The 21,235-nt window shown below is 40.2% G+C and overlaps 2 protein-coding genes across 2 annotated transcripts; one reads left to right on the plus strand and one right to left on the minus strand.

Annotated features, from left to right (window-relative positions):
* The first annotated feature begins 267 nt into the window (after positions 1-267).
* Positions 268-17,996, plus strand: NEK4 (NIMA related kinase 4). The gene is made up of 16 exons (XM_059823149.1): positions 268-381; positions 3,875-4,141; positions 5,163-5,360; positions 6,230-6,337; positions 7,018-7,172; positions 7,850-7,991; positions 8,834-9,259; positions 9,708-9,761; positions 10,005-10,148; positions 11,035-11,175; positions 11,563-11,629; positions 12,028-12,134; positions 13,474-13,562; positions 14,218-14,423; positions 15,589-15,722; positions 16,455-17,996. Exons 1-16 carry the CDS (start codon positions 289-291, stop codon positions 16,545-16,547), a joined length of 2,424 nt encoding a protein of 807 aa, XP_059679132.1. The 5' UTR covers positions 268-288; the 3' UTR covers positions 16,548-17,996.
* A 20-nt stretch (positions 17,997-18,016) lies between these two features.
* SPCS1 (signal peptidase complex subunit 1) lies at positions 18,017-20,411 on the minus strand. The gene is made up of 4 exons (XM_009815656.2): positions 20,271-20,411; positions 19,510-19,569; positions 19,161-19,247; positions 18,017-18,203 (listed from the first exon to the last, which is right to left on the minus strand). Exons 1-4 carry the CDS (start codon positions 20,304-20,306, stop codon positions 18,081-18,083), a joined length of 306 nt encoding a protein of 101 aa, XP_009813958.2. The 5' UTR covers positions 20,307-20,411; the 3' UTR covers positions 18,017-18,080.
* Between the last annotated feature and the right edge of the window lie 824 nt (positions 20,412-21,235).

Genomic DNA, 21,235 nt, shown 5'->3' on the forward strand with positions numbered 1-21,235 from the left:
AAAGCCAGCCTCACCGCTACCGCTCGCTGCCTGCCTCACACCTCCCTCAGGCTCCTTGCCCACTCTTAACATGGCCGCCTCACCCGCTTCCAAAATGGCCGCCGCAGCGCCGCGAAGCGCTCGCACCATAGAGACGTGCGGCGGTCCGCTCTGCACGCCGCTACGGCGTACTCTCTGTGGCAGCGGGGAGCCGTGGGGATCTCTATGGCAGCGGCGGCCGCGCTGCTGGGCGGGCGGGCGTCGGGGGCGCCGATCGCCAGACACTGACCGGGCCCGGGCGGCGGGAGGATGCCCCTGGCTGCCTACTGCTTCCTGCGAGCCGTGGGGAAGGGCAGCTACGGGGAGGTGAGCCTGGTGCGGCACCAGCAGGACAGCAAGCAGGTAGCGAGGGGCTGGTTGCAGGGGGGCACGGCTGCGGCCGTGGCCTGGTGTGACGGGAATGGCCGGGGCCTGGTCTGGGGGTGCCGCTGGGGCCGGGGCCTGGCTGGGGGGCGCGACCAATGGCCCGGGCCTGGCAAGGGGCCCTGACGGCAGCCCCGGCGCGACCAGGGCTGTGGCCTGGTGTCTGGCTGTGACCGTGAGCTGGTGTTGAGGTGCGACTGCAGCCACATGGGCTGGGCTTGCCCGTCAAGGTATTCCTGTTTTCCTGCCTCCTCTGTGAAGACTGTTATTAAAGGTGTGGAGAAGACTTTTTCCCCCCCCCCCTTTTAATCTCAAAAAAACCCCCAAAACACCGAATCCCCAAAATCCTCACTTTTTTTTTTTTCCCCCCCAGTTAACTAAAACTGCTTATTGGATTTTTTTTAAAATGTATAATGCCTTGTTCTGGGGAGGAAGACCCAGCTTTGGTAGCCCTTTGGGTGACAGGAAAATACAGCCCGCTCTTTTTAGCGTGTAGCAGAAAAGGTTGCTCTGGGCTTGTGTAGTCTCTTTAAGACATGCACGTGTGGTGGAGATAAAATGACAGCAAGGATGGAAAAAACAGCTTCTGGTGTTGGCTTTCACTGGCATCAGCTCTGCTGGAGGAAGACGGGATTTGTGTTTGCTGTACCGGCTGCGGCAGAACCTGGCAAATTTTTGGTTGCGTCGCGTCAGAGTTGAAGTGCAAGCGGTTTTTTTCTTTGCCTTTTTGTTGGAAATTTGAAATAATCTGTCTTGCCTGGCCAAAGCAGGTGTTTTAGATAGAAAATGCAAGAGGATAAAGAAATGGGGATGGAGAACATCCGCAGAGCAGTACCGCAGAAACCTTGGGTGTGAGCCTTACGCCCAGGATTTAACTGAAGGGGATGGGAGAAGCGTTTGTGCCCAGTGGTGATCAGAGGGTGCATCCTTTCTGGATGAAGGCAGGGAAGAGGCCGGAATCCAAAGGCGAATCCTTATGACCTGTGGGTTGGGTAGCAGTGATGGCAGCACTTGTTCCCTCCAGGCCAGTCACTACGGTCCATAGTCCAATGTCCGCAAAGAGTTGCTAACCTCGCCATCCTAAAAGTAAACAGTGCATTGAGGTGACTTTCAACCATATACAGGTCCTTGGATTTCGCCTCTTTGTCACGCTGCTGATCATTAACGTTGGCAAGAGCCTTGCTTCCTTATCGTTGTTATTTTATCTTAAATATTTGATGTGTTTTACTGTGTCTTATCTTTTGCCAACTTTTATAAACTTTCTTCTGTAGCAGGATGATTGGGGTTTTTTTGTTGTGGCTTTGGCATAGTGCTACATGTTCTGTGAAAGAAATTATATTTTATTTAAGCGTATTTGCTGTTAACTGAATGCTGGTTTTTTTGTGGAGAAGGTCAAGTGGCTCCAAATGTTTAAAACAAACAAAAAAAAAATCCAATTTGTACACAGTTTGGTATCAAATAAGGCAGAAGAGCATTGCAATAGACTTCATGGGAATCTTGCCAGCATAACGCGCTCATTAAACCAAATATAACCAATGCCAGGTTTAAAGTTAGGCTGTGTGCGTGCTTTTTGCATGTTGGTGGTATATTGTTTAAAGACAAATGCTGATATAAAGCTAAAAGCTTTTGGTTTCCATGCCCAAAGATACAGTTGTAGTTGTCTTGTCACACATAACACAGGAGTTACAGCATTTCTATTTTATTTTAAACTTAGATGATGCTATACACAATTAGTTTTGTTATATTCCTCTTGGGAGCTGTGCATTGTCACAGGTTATAAGAAATGAGGAGCCTGTCTAATATGCAGCAGACTTCTGAAACACAAAATCGCGAGGTACTGTTGATTTCTGCGTGACCGCTTCCCTTGCTATGTAGGGGGCAGGTTTCCTCAACACTAATTAAATGTGCTGGACTGAATTAATAGGGCCAGCCTGGGAAGTAGACACCCTACGCAATTGCCAAGGACACTAAAATTGAGTTAAGTAAAAATTTTTTTAGATCTTTTGATTTAAAAGCTCTCAGGTAAGAGTGGGGTCAGGTGTATACTACAGCATGATTGTTCCGTGGAAAGCTGATGCCCTAGAAGTGACCAGGTCAAACCTAAATATTGGTGCTGTGTATGATAAGTGTGTGCTATGGATTTTATTGTCTCATCTTCAGCCTCAATTGTATTTTTGCTAAAACCTGAAATTCCTTAGAAATACATTTGACGTAGTACATATTAGAGTAGTAAATAACAGCTTTCATATGTATTTTTAAAAAATGCTAAACCCATCTTAATATAGAATAAAAGAAATTTAGGATTGAGTGTAAGACCTTTTGGCTCTTTCGATATCACCAAGAGTCTCTACTCCCCTGTAATAGTTCATTTGTTCTTCAATAAGTTTAAGCCTGCATATGCAGAAACTCATCAATGCAACAGATAGTTAATATGGTTATCTGGTAGTTTTAAGGCAATTTTTTTTAAAGTAAATTACATCTGCTTTCAGATTTCTGAGAAAGTATTTTTTCAATGTGCCCCTAACTGTACCAGCCCTCCAACTGCATCTCTTCTTGCTCCATTTCTTTTCCTGATGGAAGCTTTTTCGTATTCTCCCATGCTTCACTGTTTTGTAGACTTATTCTACAAAGCAATTAATCCTAAGTCAGTTCTGCCTTGGGGGGGGTCTTCTGCCAGGTACAAGTTCTTTAAGAAGAGAATGATTAGACCCGAAAAGCTCAGCAGCATTATTTTGCGCATTCAGAAATTCAGCTCTGTTAGATGTTTCTTGTGAATATGAAAATGGGGAATTTGTAATCTATACCTTGGAAGTGAGATTTTAACAATTTTTTTGATCTTCAAGTGTGTGATCTATGTTTGCCAAAGTTGTAAGATGTTATTTCTTGAGTTTCTCTTTTTTTACAAAGAACATGTGTTTCATTTTTGAAGAAGTGAAAGGAAAACTCCACTTTTCCTTAAAATAAAATGAAACAAGTTGGGCTTGGTTTTCTAGCAGAGAAGAGCAAAATAAATCTAGCCAGGTGACTTTTATCTCAGACATCCACTGTAATTTTTTGCATATGACTGCATACTTTCCTTAATGTTGTTATACTTTTAAAGTTACTATTGAAATGGCCCATTTTGAGAGTAACAGTGGTGCACAAACAGGTATTTCAGGCTTAAGAGACGATAGAGACACATTTTAAGGGGGGGGGGGGGGAGATAAATGTGAATAGTAGTCAAAAAAACACAAAGCACCACAAAATTCCTGTGCAGTTTATTCAGGTAGATGAATAGAACAGCCCTGTCTGTTCCATTTTTACGATGTGATGGTAGAAGTGATGTATAACTGCTAGACAAATTGCAATCTCTATATAGAGTAGTACATGGAGCTTTCAAATACTGTATTTCCTTTAGATTTTGGGAATTTCCAAAGGGCTTCTGCATAGTTACTTCAATCTCTCATAATACATCTTGCAATTTCTTTTACAGTATGTCATCAAAAAGTTAAACCTTAAAAATGCTTCCAGCCGAGAAAGGAAAGCAGCAGAACAAGAGGCACAGTTGTTATCCCAGTTGAAACACCCGAACATAGTCACCTACAGAGAGTCCTGGCAGGGGGAAGATGGCCTATTATATATTGTTATGGGCTTCTGCGAGGGAGGAGATCTGTATCACAAACTTAAAGAGCAGAAGGGCAAACTTCTGCCTGAGAATCAGGTGGTGGAGTGGTTTGTCCAGATTGCCATGGCACTGCAGGTAAAGTAAAGTATAACTTCGTCACCTTGAGCTATAAATTTAATTTGGCTCTTTCTGCATTTAAAAATTCCACAGTTGGGCCGCAGATTTTGAATTCTAGTTTGGCTGCGGTAGCATCTAAATACGATGGTTATTAGTGCATTAAAAATGTTCACCGGTCATTCCAGTCAAATTAGCTTACTGTTTTAGATAAGAAATTGCTATCATACTTCATGTCTACACCTCTCTATCACAGTAGACAGTGGTAACCTCCAGGGTGTTTGCAGTTCTAGTCTGAAATGCTCCTCTGGTTTGAAAGTTTAAATTTACAAAATGTAGTTTAAAAAAAAAAAAAAGGCTTATTTCAGAAGTGTTTTGTGTTCCGTGGTTTTGCTGGTGTTTTTTAATGGTAAATTTAGACTACTAATTCATCACTTTATTAAATCCTATCTCAGTCTGTTGAACTTCAGTATTTGGAGGTTATCAAACTTTAAAGACAATTGTTACAGCCATAAAGACCAGGTACGAATGTTAACACTAAGAAAATGGACAGAAAATGCTATCTTAAAGTTGTGTGTTATGGTCAGACATATGCAAGTCTGCAGTACTGCCTGTTCTTCTTTATTATAAGACTAATTTCCTATCCCTATTTACACAAAGCTCACATTGTGTTTTCCACTGAAATTTTATACCTAAGACTAAGAAATGACTGTCAAGAAATGGAGGCAGCAGAAAGTAAGTTAAAATCTGAGTCTTAACTTTACGTTTTTATTTCCTCTTTTCTGCTGGCTTGTTAGAGCCGCACAGGGAGATTTCACTAAAGCAGTGCCAAGTTTTGGGTTTGTGTCTATATCAGTCATTCTTAATGTTAATTCACTAATACTGTCTTTAGCAGGGGCACCCCTGACTTTGATAGTGATGTATGTGTCTTTTCTGCGTTTTTATTTTCCCTCTTTGACTTGTGTAATATGATTTTACTTTTCAGTGTGGAAGAACCAATTAGGAATTACTTAACTCTATTTATATGTTCTTTTCCCCCCAGTATTTACATGAAAAGCACATTCTGCACAGAGATCTTAAAACTCAAAATGTTTTTCTGACACGAACAAATATAATCAAAGTGGGTGACCTGGGAATAGCCAGAGTGTTGGAAAACCAGTACGACATGGCCAGCACTCTGATAGGCACACCATACTACATGAGCCCTGAACTCTTTTCTCACAAACCCTACAACTACAAGGTAGAGTATGTTAATGCAAATGTTGTTTCTGCTTCATTAGGCAACTTACTTTGTTTGTCTGAGAACTTTGCGACCTTATCTATTGTTTTTAATTTCTTATTGCTTCCAACTCTTTTTAATGTCCCCAAAGACCAAACAAAAAAATCGGGGAGAGATTTGCAGGGACCTTTGTTTCTGGAACTGTGTTTGCTGCAGTAGGTGGGAATTCATAGCACGTGATAAGTTATCACAGAAAAGGTGTTTAGTAGGCTGCCTGTACCTATCACAGCATGCCAATGTAAACAAAAATACCAGTCTACGTTAGCTGCATTTTCTAAATTTATGATATAACAGACAGGAAGCTTTGTACTCAAAAGTCTGTATTAGACATAACAGCAGCATTAAAAAAAAAAAAAAAGAACGTTTAAGTAGAGAAATAAGCAGTGTTGCTGTGAATGTAAAATATAACAAAATAAAGCAAATGTGCTCTTGTATACGTCAGCTTTGCTGCAAACCATATGCACCATAAATATGAGTGTCTACAATGAGCAAGAGCTGAGGGGAAACTGTTCTTCCAATGAAAAATCAAAATATTTTCATCTGCCAGTTAGAACCAATGTTGTACTTAAAAAGAAAACAAACAACCCCCCCTCCAAATGGTGATTTTCTACACTTCTTTTCAGAAAAATCTGGTGATATTTGGAAGAAAATAATTCAGTTGATCAAAATTAAAAATAAGAGTGAGACTGAAGCCAAAAGTCTGCAATGGAGTTTGGTCTTAATTAGTTTACTGTCATTAAAGGCCTCTTTGAAAGCAGGTGACTAAGTCTGGAGATAAAACTTCTACAATTAATACAAAGTTCCCAAAATTTTTTTTTTCCTTTTTTCAGTCTGATGTTTGGGCATTAGGCTGCTGTGTTTATGAAATGGCTACACTGAAACATGCCTTTAATGCTAAAGACATGAACTCTTTGGTTTATCGCATTATAGAAGGAAAGGTAAAAACTTACAAATTTTTTTTATCTGTGCTTGGATTTTCTGTCTAGAACTTGAGATAACCTTTTCCAATCTGAAATATTGCATGGAGTTAAAAATATTTTGCATGTTACATGCATCACCATATATGTTTTAAGACTAGTATTTCATGACAGTGTATGATGAAATATCAGACTCGGGAAGTTATTAATTTGTAGATACTGCTAGAGTTTCTTGTTACCCTTTTGTGTAACTAGTATATTGATTAATTTTCAAAGTTCTGAGATGACTTACTTTCTTAATTTGCTTCTGGTTTAAACATTGTGCACAGAAATAAATCACTGTTCATGTGATGCTGCTTTCCTGTTAGGTAAGACTAGCTTATTTCAGTGTCTTACTTGTTTTGGCATATAACGAAGTTAACATGGATTTTTTTTGTGTAAATATTTATGCCTATTCATTGAACTTTAACTGCTGATATTAATAAAAAATTATGAGAAATTCTTAGACAAAACACTTAGAATTTCTATGTTCTTTTTTGATGGGTCGTTAAGCGCTTGGGTGACTTTCAGGGTATGAACAATGAGACTATTTTTTTATGCAAAGTACCTAGCTGACTGTAACTGTTGTGCATAAATAATCTGGCAGTAGCCCCTGTTGACAAATATGTTAAATAATATCAGACTTCCCTTTCCTTTTACAGCTGCCACCCATGCCAAAGGATTATAGCCCACAGTTGGTAGAAATAATACGAACTATGCTCAGTAAAAAACCCGAGGAAAGACCTAGTGTGAAAAGCATACTACGACAGCCGTATATCAAGCACCAAATTTCTTTGTTTTTGGAAGCCACGAAGGCGTAAGATACTTCCATTTGAGTGATTCTATGCAAAATATTCGTGTTACTGTGGTCTTTGTTTTACAACTTTTCCTGGTTTTTACAGCAGGATAAAATCAGTTCTGTTACATGCAGTTACAAAGCATACAAACATACGAGTTTATTTAGATTCTTTAAGAAATATAATAGGAGGGAATTAGAGTGGAAACTAGTTTTTTCTGCAAATGCAGACTAAAACTCTGCAATGGTTAGGATTTCACAGCTTATTCATAGAGATTAAAAAAAAAATAGCACCAGTATTTTCAAGGAAGTGATAGGAAATACACATCTTTCCATATGGATCTTTGAGGCCATTTATCAGCTGACAGTTGTAATACCAAGTTCCTTTTGATATTCACTGATATAATTATTTTTCTTTGTCAGGTTTAGTCAATCATTTACTGCTTCTAGATGGGGCTGATCTTGGTGCTATGCGGAACAAGCATACGTTGCTGACAGAGGCTGAATGGTGTTTTTAAGCTCCTCTTACAGAGCTGAAAATGAGTATGTGCACAGCCTGTTAAAGCCCAGTATCTTATACTCTCTGTATGCAAGCTGTTTAGTGGAGTGGATTTTTTAATTAGTATACTCTGAAAAAATATCTTAAGGTCTTGTTGCTGGTGGTTGAATGAGCAACTTCTGTTTTATTTTTTTTACAGGAGAGCAGCCAGAAGTCATAAGAAAACGGTGAATTCTAAACCTAAAGATCCTTGTCCTGTGGTCTCAGTAAAGAATGAATCTCATAGCAGGAACGTTACACACCAAAACCACTCCTTTGCGCAAGCCAGGAAATACAAAGTTGTGAGATTTTTTTTTTTTTCTTTAAAAAAAGCACTTTTTCTAGAGGAAAAAACTCAGTTTTGTAAGAACTGCCTTGAGCATTCGTGAGAACATAGATCTGATTCCTAGCAAAATGTAAAATTCATATCTAGGAAGGAATTGTGTTTAGGCAAGAGTAGAACTAAATAAACAGCTGTGGATCAGTAAAACTAATTGCAATGTTTTAACTATAAGATGTTAACTAAACATCCAGTTCTTCATTTGTGAGTCACTAGGTGAATTACTCATGGAGTATTTGAGGTCAAATATTTTATCAAATATTTGATGACAAGTGGTAATCATTTTGAAATACATGTTTTTGACTGGAAAAACTAATTGTAGTTACAACCAAAAATTGTTTATTATTGGTATTCTTTCCAGTGATTAGAACAAATCTTTTGTAATGGTTAATCTTGTACATGATGTTATTTTCTGTAATGAATCTGCTATTGTGACTTAAGCTTTCAATGCTGAATGTGTATGGTGTAGTACATCTTAAAAACCTTTGGTACTTGTTGGCTTCTCCCTTATGGAAGAGTGAAGAGAGTACAACTTTTCTTTCATGGTCCTGGTGAAAAGTAGGCGTACTGCATTTGTATAAACCAATGCCTGAAATATGTCATTTGCAAATATGGTCTGTATCTCTTTAAAAATGTGGGTTGCTGCTTTTTTGAGGTTCTTAATCTGTAATTGATCATAATTTCATTGCAGTTTATGTACTCTGGTATGTTAATGATTTTCCTTAGGTGCTTAGAGTATTCTTTCAAATGTGCATAATACCCAAAAGGTAATTAATTTTTTTTTTGTTTTCCTTTTAATTCTAGACTGAAGAAGATTGCATCATCGAATATAAAGCCACCAAATTTTGTCCCTCAGAGAAACCAGCTGTTGAGTTGGAAAGAAAACCAAGCAATAATGATTTGAACAACCTGGGAGACTCCTTAGCTACAGTTAGTGAAGTGAATATTGATATCTTACCATCTGAAAGGGTGAAGTATGGAAGTGAGAAGTGTGGCAGTGAGCATATTCCAGAGAATAATAAAGCAAAGTATTTAAATGTTCCAGGAAATTCTAAAATAACATCCAGTAGCCCACCAATTAAGGAAGATGGACTACAGCAAAGAGCAAAGCAAGCTTTTAAAGCTGAAAATGTTAAGTGTAAGCAGTCTTCTGTTGATGCTTTAGAAGAAGATGGTGACACTTTGAAACTCCTGCAGCCTGTATCAAAAGACCAAAAGCAAACTGACCTGGTAATGCATTTATGCTTACTTGATATAGACTTTGAAGTAGATTTAACTAATGGCCAGCTCTTAAAATTTGGAGAGCTGCTGCACTTGTTTTCCTGTCAAAGTAGCATGCTGCTGATGCACTTACTGAGATGCTTAAGTAGTTAGGGGCCTTGGCTTCAGATTTGCAAAGGCAACACGGTGAAGTAGTTTTAGGCTTGCATCTAGATGATAGAAATTGTGTTTTTACAGGGAACAATAATTTTCTTTTCCAGCTGAGAAGAGAGATGATACGAATAGTTTTGGAACTTCATTGTTCTATGTTCTAAATAGGCCTGGCTAATCTCTAGCTGGTCCTGATTTAGACCTGATTTGGGGGGCTAATAGGTGGTGATTGTCTTTTCATTGCATTTTGGTCTACTATGAGATTTTCATACACACTTTTCTGATGAGAAATCATTATCTATTGCAGAGCTTGGATTCTACTGAAAAGCTGCTAGCACCATTTGTTCCTGTTGTAATTCAAGTAAGTGTCCTTCTTCGAAGGTTTAGTAGCTTAAAAATGCTGGTGCAGCAGGATTTTTTTCTAAGTGTCTATCAAGTAAGAGTTTATTGTGGTTGTAACTGTGATATGCTAAGGTGGATGCAGTCCAAATAGTAAAGTGGCCTGTGTTGATATTTAAAAAAAAAAACAACAAACCCAAAACTGTGTATGTGTAGATCTGAAAATGGCATGTCTACATTTTTTAAAAATGCTTTTACTTGTTAGGATGACATCTGTCATGGAGCTTCAGGAGATGCTCAGGAAAAAATTGCATCCCACTTGCAGCCTCATAGTTCTGTCAGTGAACCCTCTCTCTCACGGCAGCGACGGCAGAAGAAAAGAGAAGTAGCTGAAGTCTCCTCAGAGAAGGTGCAGATACTCAAAAAATAATTCTCTTTCCTTTAAGACTCCTTCCTTTTTTTACTCTTTAAAAATGGGACCTATTTTTTTTAAAAGGGTGGTGTTTTTTATACTGTTCTTGTTTCATGTGTATCTGTATAACTTCACTGGTAACAAAATGCAGAACCCTCAAGATGTCCTTCAGAAGCAGTCTGTGTAAATCTTTGAAGATCTCAGTAACCCTCACAAGTGTGAGGTGGGTGTGCCACATGGGCACAAGGAAACACAGTGAACTGTGGGCTTTGCCTTTGCTGTGCTACAGTCTTTCCTAGCAATTTCCATCAGGGCTTCTCGCTGTTTGTGACTACAGAATAGATAGTAGTACTTTTCCTGACTGTTGTGGATAAGGCCACTTGTAGTGGGTAGTAGATTACTAGTACTTTAGAACAGACATGTGTAATGGCTACCCTGAGCTTATGAATGCAAACTCTAGGAAGAAAATCTTGGCCCTTACACATGCAGATAAGATAGGGCTCCTGTCAATGCTTCTGCACTGAACAGAGAGATTTCTTTGGGGAAAGGCACCGGCTATACAAGGATAGAGAAAAGGGTGATTGGTTTTCAGTATGATATCCTGTTTTTCTCTTGGGTTTTGCTATCTGAGGGTGGGGACAGTTGTTGCAATGGCATTGGCTGAAAAATAGTCTGGGAAGAGGGGGACAAGATCTAGGGATGGAAAGAAGGGAAGTGGATGCAAGCAGAGGTGAGAGAGGGAGGGGTGAAGTCGGGAGATGTGAAGAGGTAGGATCCAAAACCTCTGGCATCCAGCCTTACCATGCAAGAATGTCTTCTAGATTGCAGAATACTTTAACCTTTAATAAAAAAGATATAAATTCTTGCTCACTTCTCTTTCAAGTTCAGAGCAGTTGCTCCTCGGCCTTTACCTTTTCTTTCTGATGAGAATGCAAAAACAACACAGAGGTGTGCAGAGCAGCATGGTGCTGAAGCCTCTGAATCTGTAAATAGCATCAAAACCAGTCAAGTTGCCATTTCAAAGGTTAGTGCCGAATACTGTGTCACCTTATTTTTGCCTCTTGTTCGTTCTGAGCAGTTTTTTCTCTGAGTGTTTGCACAGTGAGTAAAGAAATTTATAGTAGCTTCCTACCTAATGGAAGTCCTGTCAAGCACCTGGTCAGTGTGGGATGAGAAGCTGCCTTGCTGAACCAGGGAGGTGAGAATCGTCTTTTCCAGAATGCATATTAGTGTCATTGACCAAGACCGTTTTTTAGTAAATAATTAAGCATTTGTTAGATGATCAAACAGTCTACTCTAATAGCTCTCTCTTCCATGTCAGTTGAAAAGGATTTTTTGCTTTATGAATGATTAGATAACAAAAGCCATTGTGATGATTGCTAATTAGTATCAAATTAACTTCTTTTTGAAGGAGCGGCCCTTGTCAGCAAGAGAACGAAGGAGGCTAAAACAGTCTCAGGAGGAGATGTTTCCCTCTGGTAATTTTTATGTTTGCATGTTAACATTCTATGTATAAGTAGGCTGATAACTTTGTGAAGAAATTCTAACTTCCTGTCTGTTCTTCACTAACGTCTTCAGAAAGATGCGCTAAGGGTCTAGTCTGTGTTAAATAAAAATTTCTGTTAACATGTCTGTATTTTTCTGCTTCTTAATTCAGTTATGTTCAGTTGTGTTTAGTGGTGACAACTTGTCTTTGAAATGTACATGAAGCGCAGAATATACACCTTTCAGATAGAAGCTTCAGTGTTTTCTCTTAGCAGAATACCCACCTGCCTGTCTTCCGCCAGGTGATAGACTTTTTCTTGCATGAGCATGAAACTTAATTTAAAATACATGCAGCTAAGTTATAAATATTGTAAAAATGTCATCCTTCCAGTGATTCCAGCAAGACGAACGTCAAATAGTGCAGTAGTTGAAGCAAAATCACATTTGGAAAATCATGTTAAAGTTGCTCAGTCCTCATCAGATCCCAGTATTTCTCAGGTAAACTAGGGTGATCTGCTTTTGAAATATTTAAATGTAGGCACAATTTGGGAAGAAAGTGATATTTTAAAAAAATGAATGTGTGGAAGAAACTCTCAGTCAATAAGAGTGCATAGTTCTCTGTAAATATTGCTTTATAAGTCCTGGGGTAGAGTACAAATGTCTAATCCACCTTTTTGTTTGGCTAGATCAGTTTAAAATTCCAGGCTCACTGTGCATTTTCACTCCACTTGTCAGAGATGAAAACTGGGGATCTTTTGCTGATTGTTATGGGACCTCTAAATTGCAGTCTTTATTTTATTTTGGAAGGGAAAAAGTTTATCCTGAAGTATGCTTTAGTTACAGATCCATAGTCTGCTTTAAATTTCTATTAACAACACACTGCCTTTAGCCTGGTACATCTAATTTTGCTGTGATAGTGGTGTTTGAACCTTTTTATTTTTGGTTTTTTTAATCTGTAGTCATGTTAAGTACATACATTTGTGCTGGCAATAAGGAATAGTTGCTAGATGAAAAGTGAATAGTTTCTGTTAACGTTCTCTTCTTTGTCTAATTAGAAAGTCTTTTTTAAGGTCTTAAACATACATTTGACAGTCTTCTGAAACATCAGGGGAACACCATTAATACCAATAAATGCAGAAGAGTAACAGTGAAGAAATTTTAGTCTGAAATTTCAAAGTGTAGGCTCTATTTTCCTCAGCCCAGCACTTGCATGGAAGGTGTTTTGCGTGTTTTACTTACGTGTGTATGCTTATAACTGATACCTAAATGCAAAAACTTCATCTGCATTCCAAAACTGAGATTTCATAAGGTTAGTACACACTAATTGCATGTGCTAGTGGTATTTTTGCATATTATGCTATGCATTGAACACAAGACTGTAGAGACACAAGTGGTTAGAATCTCTGTATATTTTAGGGAATGCTGGGAACTTACTGAACTGATAAAAATTTATTTAAATGTTATTTTAAAATGTGTATTAAGAACCAATAGACAGGCTAAGTGTAATGACTTTATAATATAGTTGGTTAAGAACTGACAGACATACATGATTTAATTGTTTTTGGGAGGCACTTGGTGAAGCGTTTGTAGTGGTTAAAACTGCATGACTGAGATGTAATGCTAGTCAAATAAGCATTTCATAAAATATGTTGGTGATGTCCTGGGTATTAGCTTGTTTCTAAAACCAAAGGTTACACCTTTTAAATATTTTCAAGCTGAGTCTGTAAACGTATGCTTGTTGAAAGGGTTTTTTCCATGTAAGAAAAATAATTCATGCCATGTTGATAAATTTCTTTCAGCTATTAGAATTTTTGTCATTTATTCTCTCTTCACTTAGAGAAAGAGAGAAACCCATTGCCTGTCTGATGATGAGTTAAGCTCTTCCACAAGCTCTACAGATAAGTCTGATGGAGATTCCAAGGAGAAGTAAGTATTTTGCTTAATACTGTGCAAGAGTTTTCACTGCTGTATTGGACCTTGACTTGGAGTGGAAAAAAAATGGCAGGAATTGCTTTCACACTTTCTCTCTACATAGTGAGTGATTGAAGAAGTATATGATGCATAAAGAAAAAACAAACTCCATTTAATTGTGGTCTCTCTGTGACTATAAACTTCCCGTGCTGAATGTTCTGGGACATGTGATTGGGTACCTCTGTTTTTTGTCAACTGTAGCTTCCCAGGAAACCAGTCTTCTAGCATCAAAGGACATACACTGTCACTAAAACCCTGAGTTCAAATGTGCCAATATGCTTCCTTTCCGCTGCGATAGAGGCTGTATTTGTTTCTGATTTTGTCAGTGTAAGCAACTTTAAAAAAATACTATTTGTTGCATTACCACAGGTGCAGCTACACAGGTAGCAGTAGCCAATAGGATTGTGAATTGTTGCAAGGTGAATGGGCTCTGAGCCTTTGTTAGATGAAATACTACTAACGTTGCTATTGATAAAACTGCACCACAAGACGTAATTTAACGTGGAATACTTAGCAGGACCTCACTAAACTCATTGAAAGTCCTCTGAATGCAAGGTGGAAGTTGCATCATGAATGGTGACTGAATTACATCTCATTTCTCCTCTACTAGAAGAAGCAATATGAATGAAATGAATGACTTGGTGCAGCTAATGACATGGACGCTGAAAATGGACTCTAAGGAGAACTCTGAATACTGTGTAACCTCGACTCCAGCCCCAGAGTTTAAACTTCATCGAAAATATCGAGACACTTTGATTTTGCATGGAAAATCACCTGATGAATTAGAGGAATTAAAATTTGAGGAGATTCCTTCAGGTCTGTTGCTCTGTTACTGCTTTAAATGAATGGTTGTCAACTGGTAATAATGAAAGAAAACCTGCTAGTGGGCAACAGGAGACAATCCACTTGTACTTCAAGTCTCAGCAATGCTTATAGAAGTAAACATCTTTCTAAATAATTTTGTGTGCAAAACTGCTCTAGTTGTAGTTTACTTGCCAGTGAAAGGAATGTGTGATCAATCTGTGTAATTATTAATGAACAGAGAAAGCTGGTCTGCAATATGATTTTTCCCCATGTGACTTAGAAGCTTCCAAAATGAACAGTTGGAGTTGCATGTTTTGAAATAAGATTTTTAAGGCATTCAAACTATTTGATAGGTGTAAAGCTTTGTGAATTATGGATAAAGCTGAAATTGTACATAAAGCATTAAACACAGTGGAGGTTTGTAGGAGTATAGAAGTTCATTCTCATTGCAGAATTTGGGCAAGCTTGTTTTTCCTTCAGATACAGGTGCAAGAATCGAATTGCTTTTCATGTTTAAGGTGTGGTTTAGACCAAAAGCTTCCAAAAAGCAAGAAAAAAACTGTATTTGCTATGATTGCACTTACTATGCAACAAGTGAAAAAACCGAGGGTAGTATTTTGAGGTCTGAGACCTTCTTGTGCTTATTGTTTTAAATTATAAGGATTCTACTTGTAACTAGTCTGGTGATAGGCAAAGCAATGGGAGAACACTGGATTTCACTCTGGTAAGTTGATTCTGCATAGCTGAAGTAAAATACATTGAAAGAGTTTGTCTCTGAACAGGTATGACAGAATGTTGAAGGTACAAATTTCAGTATAGTGAGATCCTCCAGCTATTTACTTACTACCATTTGAGATGAGAGGGCTACTGCATTTCTAAGCGGAAACTTACTTTAATTAGATCAGATATTTTATTTTCAGAAGGTGATCCATCCTATGAAAGGAGTGTTGGTGATTTCAGAGATTAAAAGAGCACATCAGAAGCAATCGGATGCTAACATGTTTGTTGATCATTCTAGCTAGCCAGTTCAGATAAACAGTTATTTCATGTAAATGGTCAGCTGGAATTCTCTGGGAATACTTACAATGTCGTCCCATATTCTCCTTCTGCGTAGAGTAGGAAAACTGACTTTACTGAAAGTAATTATTACTGTATTGATTTTTTTTTTCTAATGTAGATATATTATCAGTTCCTGACAAGATTAGGAGAATGGTTGAAATCCTGAGATCTGATGTGGTGCAAGGATTGGGAGTGAAACTTCTTGAGAAGGCGTACAGCATCATGGAAGAAGACGATGAAGTGAAAAGAGAGGTGAATGTCTTTCACAATGAAATTGTTTCATTTCTTTATAAACCTAGATAAATGAGCAGGGTCTTTACTTCCTCCGCCCCCCCTTTTTTAGGTATTGAGATGGTAGCACAAACCTTGATTCTGAAAAGTGTTTATGTAGTCATTACCAGGCAAGGGCCTAAGTATGTTGTAATTTTCAATTTTAAAAAGTTTGATTCTGAATGTGGACTATGTTCAACCACAAATTCTTCAGAAAGCATAGGAGCTTTAGAATTGTAGCATGGTCCCTGAGTTTGTGGAAGATACAAGGGATGCAAATAATTTTACTCTGTGGTATTTCTGCAATAATAATTTCTTTTGAACCGTGATTTTTTGCCTTCACATTACTTTGCCTAATGCCCCTTACGTCCAAAGTGAGAAACAGTTTAATTTCTACTCCTAATAGAGGTGAGTGAGCAATACCTCCAGCTCGTTTGATTCAAAACTTGGTTACAAATAACATACTGCATGGGTAAGTATAACCTGCGAAGATCTGATTTATATTTTAAATTGTCGGGTAGGCTTTGGAACTCTCTTGCCTTCAGACAACAAAGACCCTTCCATTTTTTTCCCCTCCCATCTATGTTGTCAAACTTCACATGCTGCTTTCAGTTGAGTGCTGTGGTATTTTTTTTTGTTAGTATTTTGGTAGTTCCTGCTTTTTTTTCAATGTCAATAAATTTTGTGACGTGTTTTTTTGTGTGTTCTAAATAGCTGCAGTTGCGGGAGCATATGGGAGACAAGTATGCAAGTTACAGTGCGAAGGCACGTCATCTGAAGTTTCTTGAAGAAAATGTGAAGTTCTGACCAGAACTTTTTCCTTAGAAAAGGACTGTTTATAGCTCATTTGATAGATTGGACCAGCTTACAAAGCACGTTTATCCATTGACCTCCTTTGCTGGAATATGGAGGTGAACTTGCAAAAAACATTATAGTTGTAATAATATTTTTCACGTTAAAATGTGAACCAGGCTATCACTTTCTCAGAAGAGAAACTGTTTAGTTTAGTTTTTATTCTCTTAATGAAACTTCAAAAAGTTGCTTTTTATAGATGCAAAGAGGGACAGATACCAAGTTTTGTATACAAAGGAGTGTCAAAAAAAAAAAAAGTTTTGACTTGAATTTGTCATAGCAAAAGGTTTTTGGTATGGTCATATACTAGATACGGTAACAAAATCTATGCCAAGGGTATAGCGTGATAGGTTATAAGCTATTATATCACAAAGTTGTGAAAATTTAGCAGGGAGAAACAACTACTAATTTTTGTAGCACCAGAAGCCCTCCAGGTTCTGTAAATTGCCAAGTTCAAGTGCTAAAGAGGGTGGTTGTTCTGCTTTTAAGCAGAGCCTTTGCTTTTGTGTCTTATTGCTAAGGCAATCACCAAGGTGGTGGAAAATATGTGGTAACTGTATAAAATAAGCCTGAAAATGTTTGAAAGGAACAGAGCCGTGGTTACCATGGTCCCTGCTGGAGAAATCCCTTTGCCTTACAAATACTAATTCCTTTTAGGAATGAAAGTGCCCAAGACCAGGGTCACTTGGAGAAATAGGCATCTTAGCTTTTCCCTTTCTTCGCATCTAGATTGTGTTGCTACACATGCCCAGGCATTGTCATGTACCATCACTGCAGAAAAAGCACGTGTCGTTTTTAAAGGATAAGGAAGTCAAAAGGGAATTGAATTTGTAAAATAAAATTTTAAACGCAGAACCTGTCTCTTTCCCTGCCTCTCGCTTAAATACTGTAACTTCCAGCACCTCTGAGGGAGACTAACATGACGGTCAGTAGTAAAAAAGTGCAATACCTGTGGATCTTGAAGGTTTCAATAGCTATTGTATTATGCAGAGTCAAGATGTTACTTTCTCTACCCAGGCAAATTTATTTTAAACAAAAATGCCAGTCTGTAATCTCCTATCCTAGAACAGTTTCCAGTTCTTAGTGTTTTTTCAGAACCATGGGGTATGTACTGTTTTCCAGTACTTGTTACAACCTGATACAACTGACAGCTTGTTTTACACAGTTAGAAATATTTTAGTAGAAATCCAGCTGTATATTATCTTTTAAGCTAGACTTGATTTGATTTGCTGTGTTCCTTTTTACTAAAATACTTGAGTGAGATGTGAGCCTTCTAAAGTTAATTCCCCCCACCCCTGCCTTCCCAGTGACTTCACTGAAACTCCAGCCAAAATTTAGAGAGCCTTCATGCTCTCTGCAGATCCTGGTGTACTCATGGTAGTATACGAAGTAGTAAGAAAAAAACCAAACACTAAGTTGAGAAGTGTCTCCCAATGGAAATGCATTTAACAAAATTTAACAAAGTAACAGCATGAAGAACCATGTTTTCTAGCTTTTAGCATGTCTCTTTGGCTTTCTGTCTGCTGGCTTCTTTTCTTCTGTTCCTGACTCTTGGACAGGTAGCCACTTCAGAGGATTGCGGCGGTACATAGGCCACGGAGGGAGCGTTAGCTTAGAGAAAAGGGATGAAGTCAGCACATGTAAATGAAGATGCTAGATAACTGTTTGTGCGGCTTGTTAGGAAAATCTCATCCCCCAACTACCAATTAGTCTTAAGAAAGTTCATACAATTTTATAGCATAAATATATATGTATAGTTTACACTATATACTGCATAGTCATGCTTAAGTAAGCATGACTAAAAGACCCCAGGTCATTGCAAGGAGGACGACGACAGCACCCACCCTGAAGAAAAAAAGGACACCCCTGGACTACCAAGGTAACGCCAGCATCCCAGCCCCTCTAACACCTCTGTGAAACCCTCCCATTATCTGGCATCATAGATAAGTAACTGTAGCAAGACCGCCTCCAGGGACTTTTAGATCAAGAAAGAAGCGGATGATGATGCCATAGAATTATAATGGCTTTTCAAAAGAGTAGTATGTGTGTTATGTAATGATTGGTCAAATCATGTTGTATCTGAATGCTTGAGGTATAAGAACCATGTGTAAAACTGCATTCGGTGTGCCCCAGTTGGAACGGGACACCTCATGTATGTGAATAAGGAATTACTCTTGTAATTCTATACTCTGCATCCTAGCCTCTCTCCTCTGTTGGCGTGGGCCAGCTGCAAAATTTTCGTGACAAGTTACTACACCACAGAAAGCCTTACTGTCCTTTCTGTTGTCAGTGCTATCAGCTTGACTTAAAAGTAACATTTAATTGAAATGAAAAACTAATTCAAAAGCAATATTAAATTGCAGTCTTCTCTAAAATCTTACTAGCATTTGAGAAAAGGCACTTACGGGCTTGTAAAGCACTTTCTACAGATCAAAAAAGTGCAAGTATGCATTAACAATCTGAATTATATAGCAAACATTTGTCAGTGCTGACAGCCCCTTAATTTAATGATTATTTCAGGTTAAATAGTGCATCTGTTTTCTCATTTGGGAAAAAAAAACCACTTACCAAACACGATAAAGCAAATCCAGCCATAACTATGTAGACAGTCCATCCAAACTGTTCAGTGATGTATCCATAGATGAAACCAATTATCTGCAAAAAAATAAAACCAACCAAACAAAACCATTTCCCATGTCATGATTAAATTGGGGGGCGGGGGAAAGATGTTAAGTAGAAAAATTCACGTTTTTCAAAAGCACAGTTCATGAAAGTAAAAGATTGAAAGAAGAAAAGTCTTAATCCATGACCCTCTGTGACCCAGTTAAGCCAAACACTGGGGAAAAAAACTTGTTTGTGAGATCAGAAAACAAAATAAAGTCCTTTATGTTATCACCCATAGTTCTAGTATACTTACTGCAGAGACAAGAATGATTCCTTGAAAAATCTGTTCTGCTAATTTTTGGCCCTTATAGTCCTGTGGAAAGAGAGAATTTTTTTGTCAATTACCCAAACCACAAACCTACCAGTTAAACTCTGTCAGGTTAGAGCCTAGAGTCAGCCTGACCACAGGTTCTCAGCTTTTTTGTTCAACTTTCAAGCCAGACTGGAGTTATTTTTCTTACATTGTCTGGAGTTCAAGTGTAAAAGAATTAAGCTCTTAATTCACTTAACACCTCCCCTACAGTCTTGACCACATCATCTAAAAACAAAAGCAAGCACTGTCTGTTCAGGATAAGTAATATGAGTTCAAACTATCATCGTAGTTAGCTTAATATCACTATGTAAAAGCCGTAACACCACAAATGAGAGTATATGCTTGAGAGGATGTGATATATATGTCGCCTGTGTTGGCATGAGTTTAGAAAACATGGCTCGGGATGAAAACGCTTTGCCTTCTGGCTGTGTATAGCACAGACAGAAAAGTATAGGGGGGTTTCCCTTGCACAGCTGTACATTACCTTCATTTTACAGCACATTAAAGCTTGACTTTTCAGACCAAAAAATCGAAATTACACGCAGCACCGCCCCTCAGCCCCAACAGCAGTTCCTCACGTACAGATGCCAACACCGCATGGAGGAAGGGGAACGCTACAACCCGCACGCAGCCGTGTCGCCAGTAGCGACAAGGGGAGGAGGGCCCGGGCGCGGCCGGGCCTCCCGTGGCGGCTGCCCTACCATCTGCGTGGGGATGGAGCGGAAGATGTTCAGCATGGCGGCGTGCGGCGCCTCACAGCCCTCCTCCTGCTCCTCGTCGCAGTCGTAACCGTATTCCTCGTCCTCGTCAGGGCCCGGCGGCGGCTGCCGGCTGTCCGCGTCCCCGTGCGAGGCGGCGGCGGGCCGACTCTGCAGGTGCCGCTGCGCAGCGCGACGCTGACCGCGCTGAAGCAGAACCGGAAGGCGGCTGCTGAGCTGGCCGGAAACACGCCCCTTTTGCTCCACCCCGTCCTCCGCCAGCCCGAGGTGGCAGCCTGCCGCATCAGCCACCGGCTCCGCGCCGTCATCGCTGCCGCCGCTGCCCCGGGCCTCAGCCAGGGCCTCAGCCTCCTCTGCGCCATCGTCACCTTGCGCCGCCATCGGTAACGGCCGGCGCGACGCGGCGCGGGACGCTGTCTCCCCGGCAACGGCGGCTTCGAGCCTCAGGACCCCTGACAGGGGCCTTCAGGCGACAGGTGTGAGGCGCCTGCGATGTCGCCTGTCCGGAATCGACGCTGACTTGCTAGCCCGCGGGCGGCCCTTCCCGCCCAAGGCTCGAGCTCTGCTCCTGAAGTCGTCGGCAGCTGCCGCAGCCCCGCTAATGCAGCAGGACGGGCGCGGCGCGGCCTTCGCTCCTCGCGGCTCTCAGGCATCGCGGCGGACGCCTGCGGCCCGTTGGGCGGCTGGTGGGTGGTGACGGCGGCGGGGGCGGTGCGCTGCCGAGGTGGCAGTTGGCGGCGGCGCGGACGGACGGTGAGGGGAATGGGAAAGGGGACGGTGGTGTGTCTCGGTGGAGGAGAGCGGGGCCAGGCCCTGCCGGCCTCGGAGTAGGGCTCCTGGGGCCCCCGCCTGGGCCGTGCCTCCCGCGGGCCGCGGAGGAGGGGATGCGCGGGAGCCCCGCCGAGGCGGCGGCCCGCGGGAGCGCGGTTGGTGCTGCTGGGCCGCGC

Source organism: Gavia stellata, chromosome 12 (genome assembly GCF_030936135.1).
Source record: "Gavia stellata isolate bGavSte3 chromosome 12, bGavSte3.hap2, whole genome shotgun sequence".
In the NCBI taxonomy this organism is placed as follows: Eukaryota; Metazoa; Chordata; class Aves; order Gaviiformes; family Gaviidae; genus Gavia; species Gavia stellata.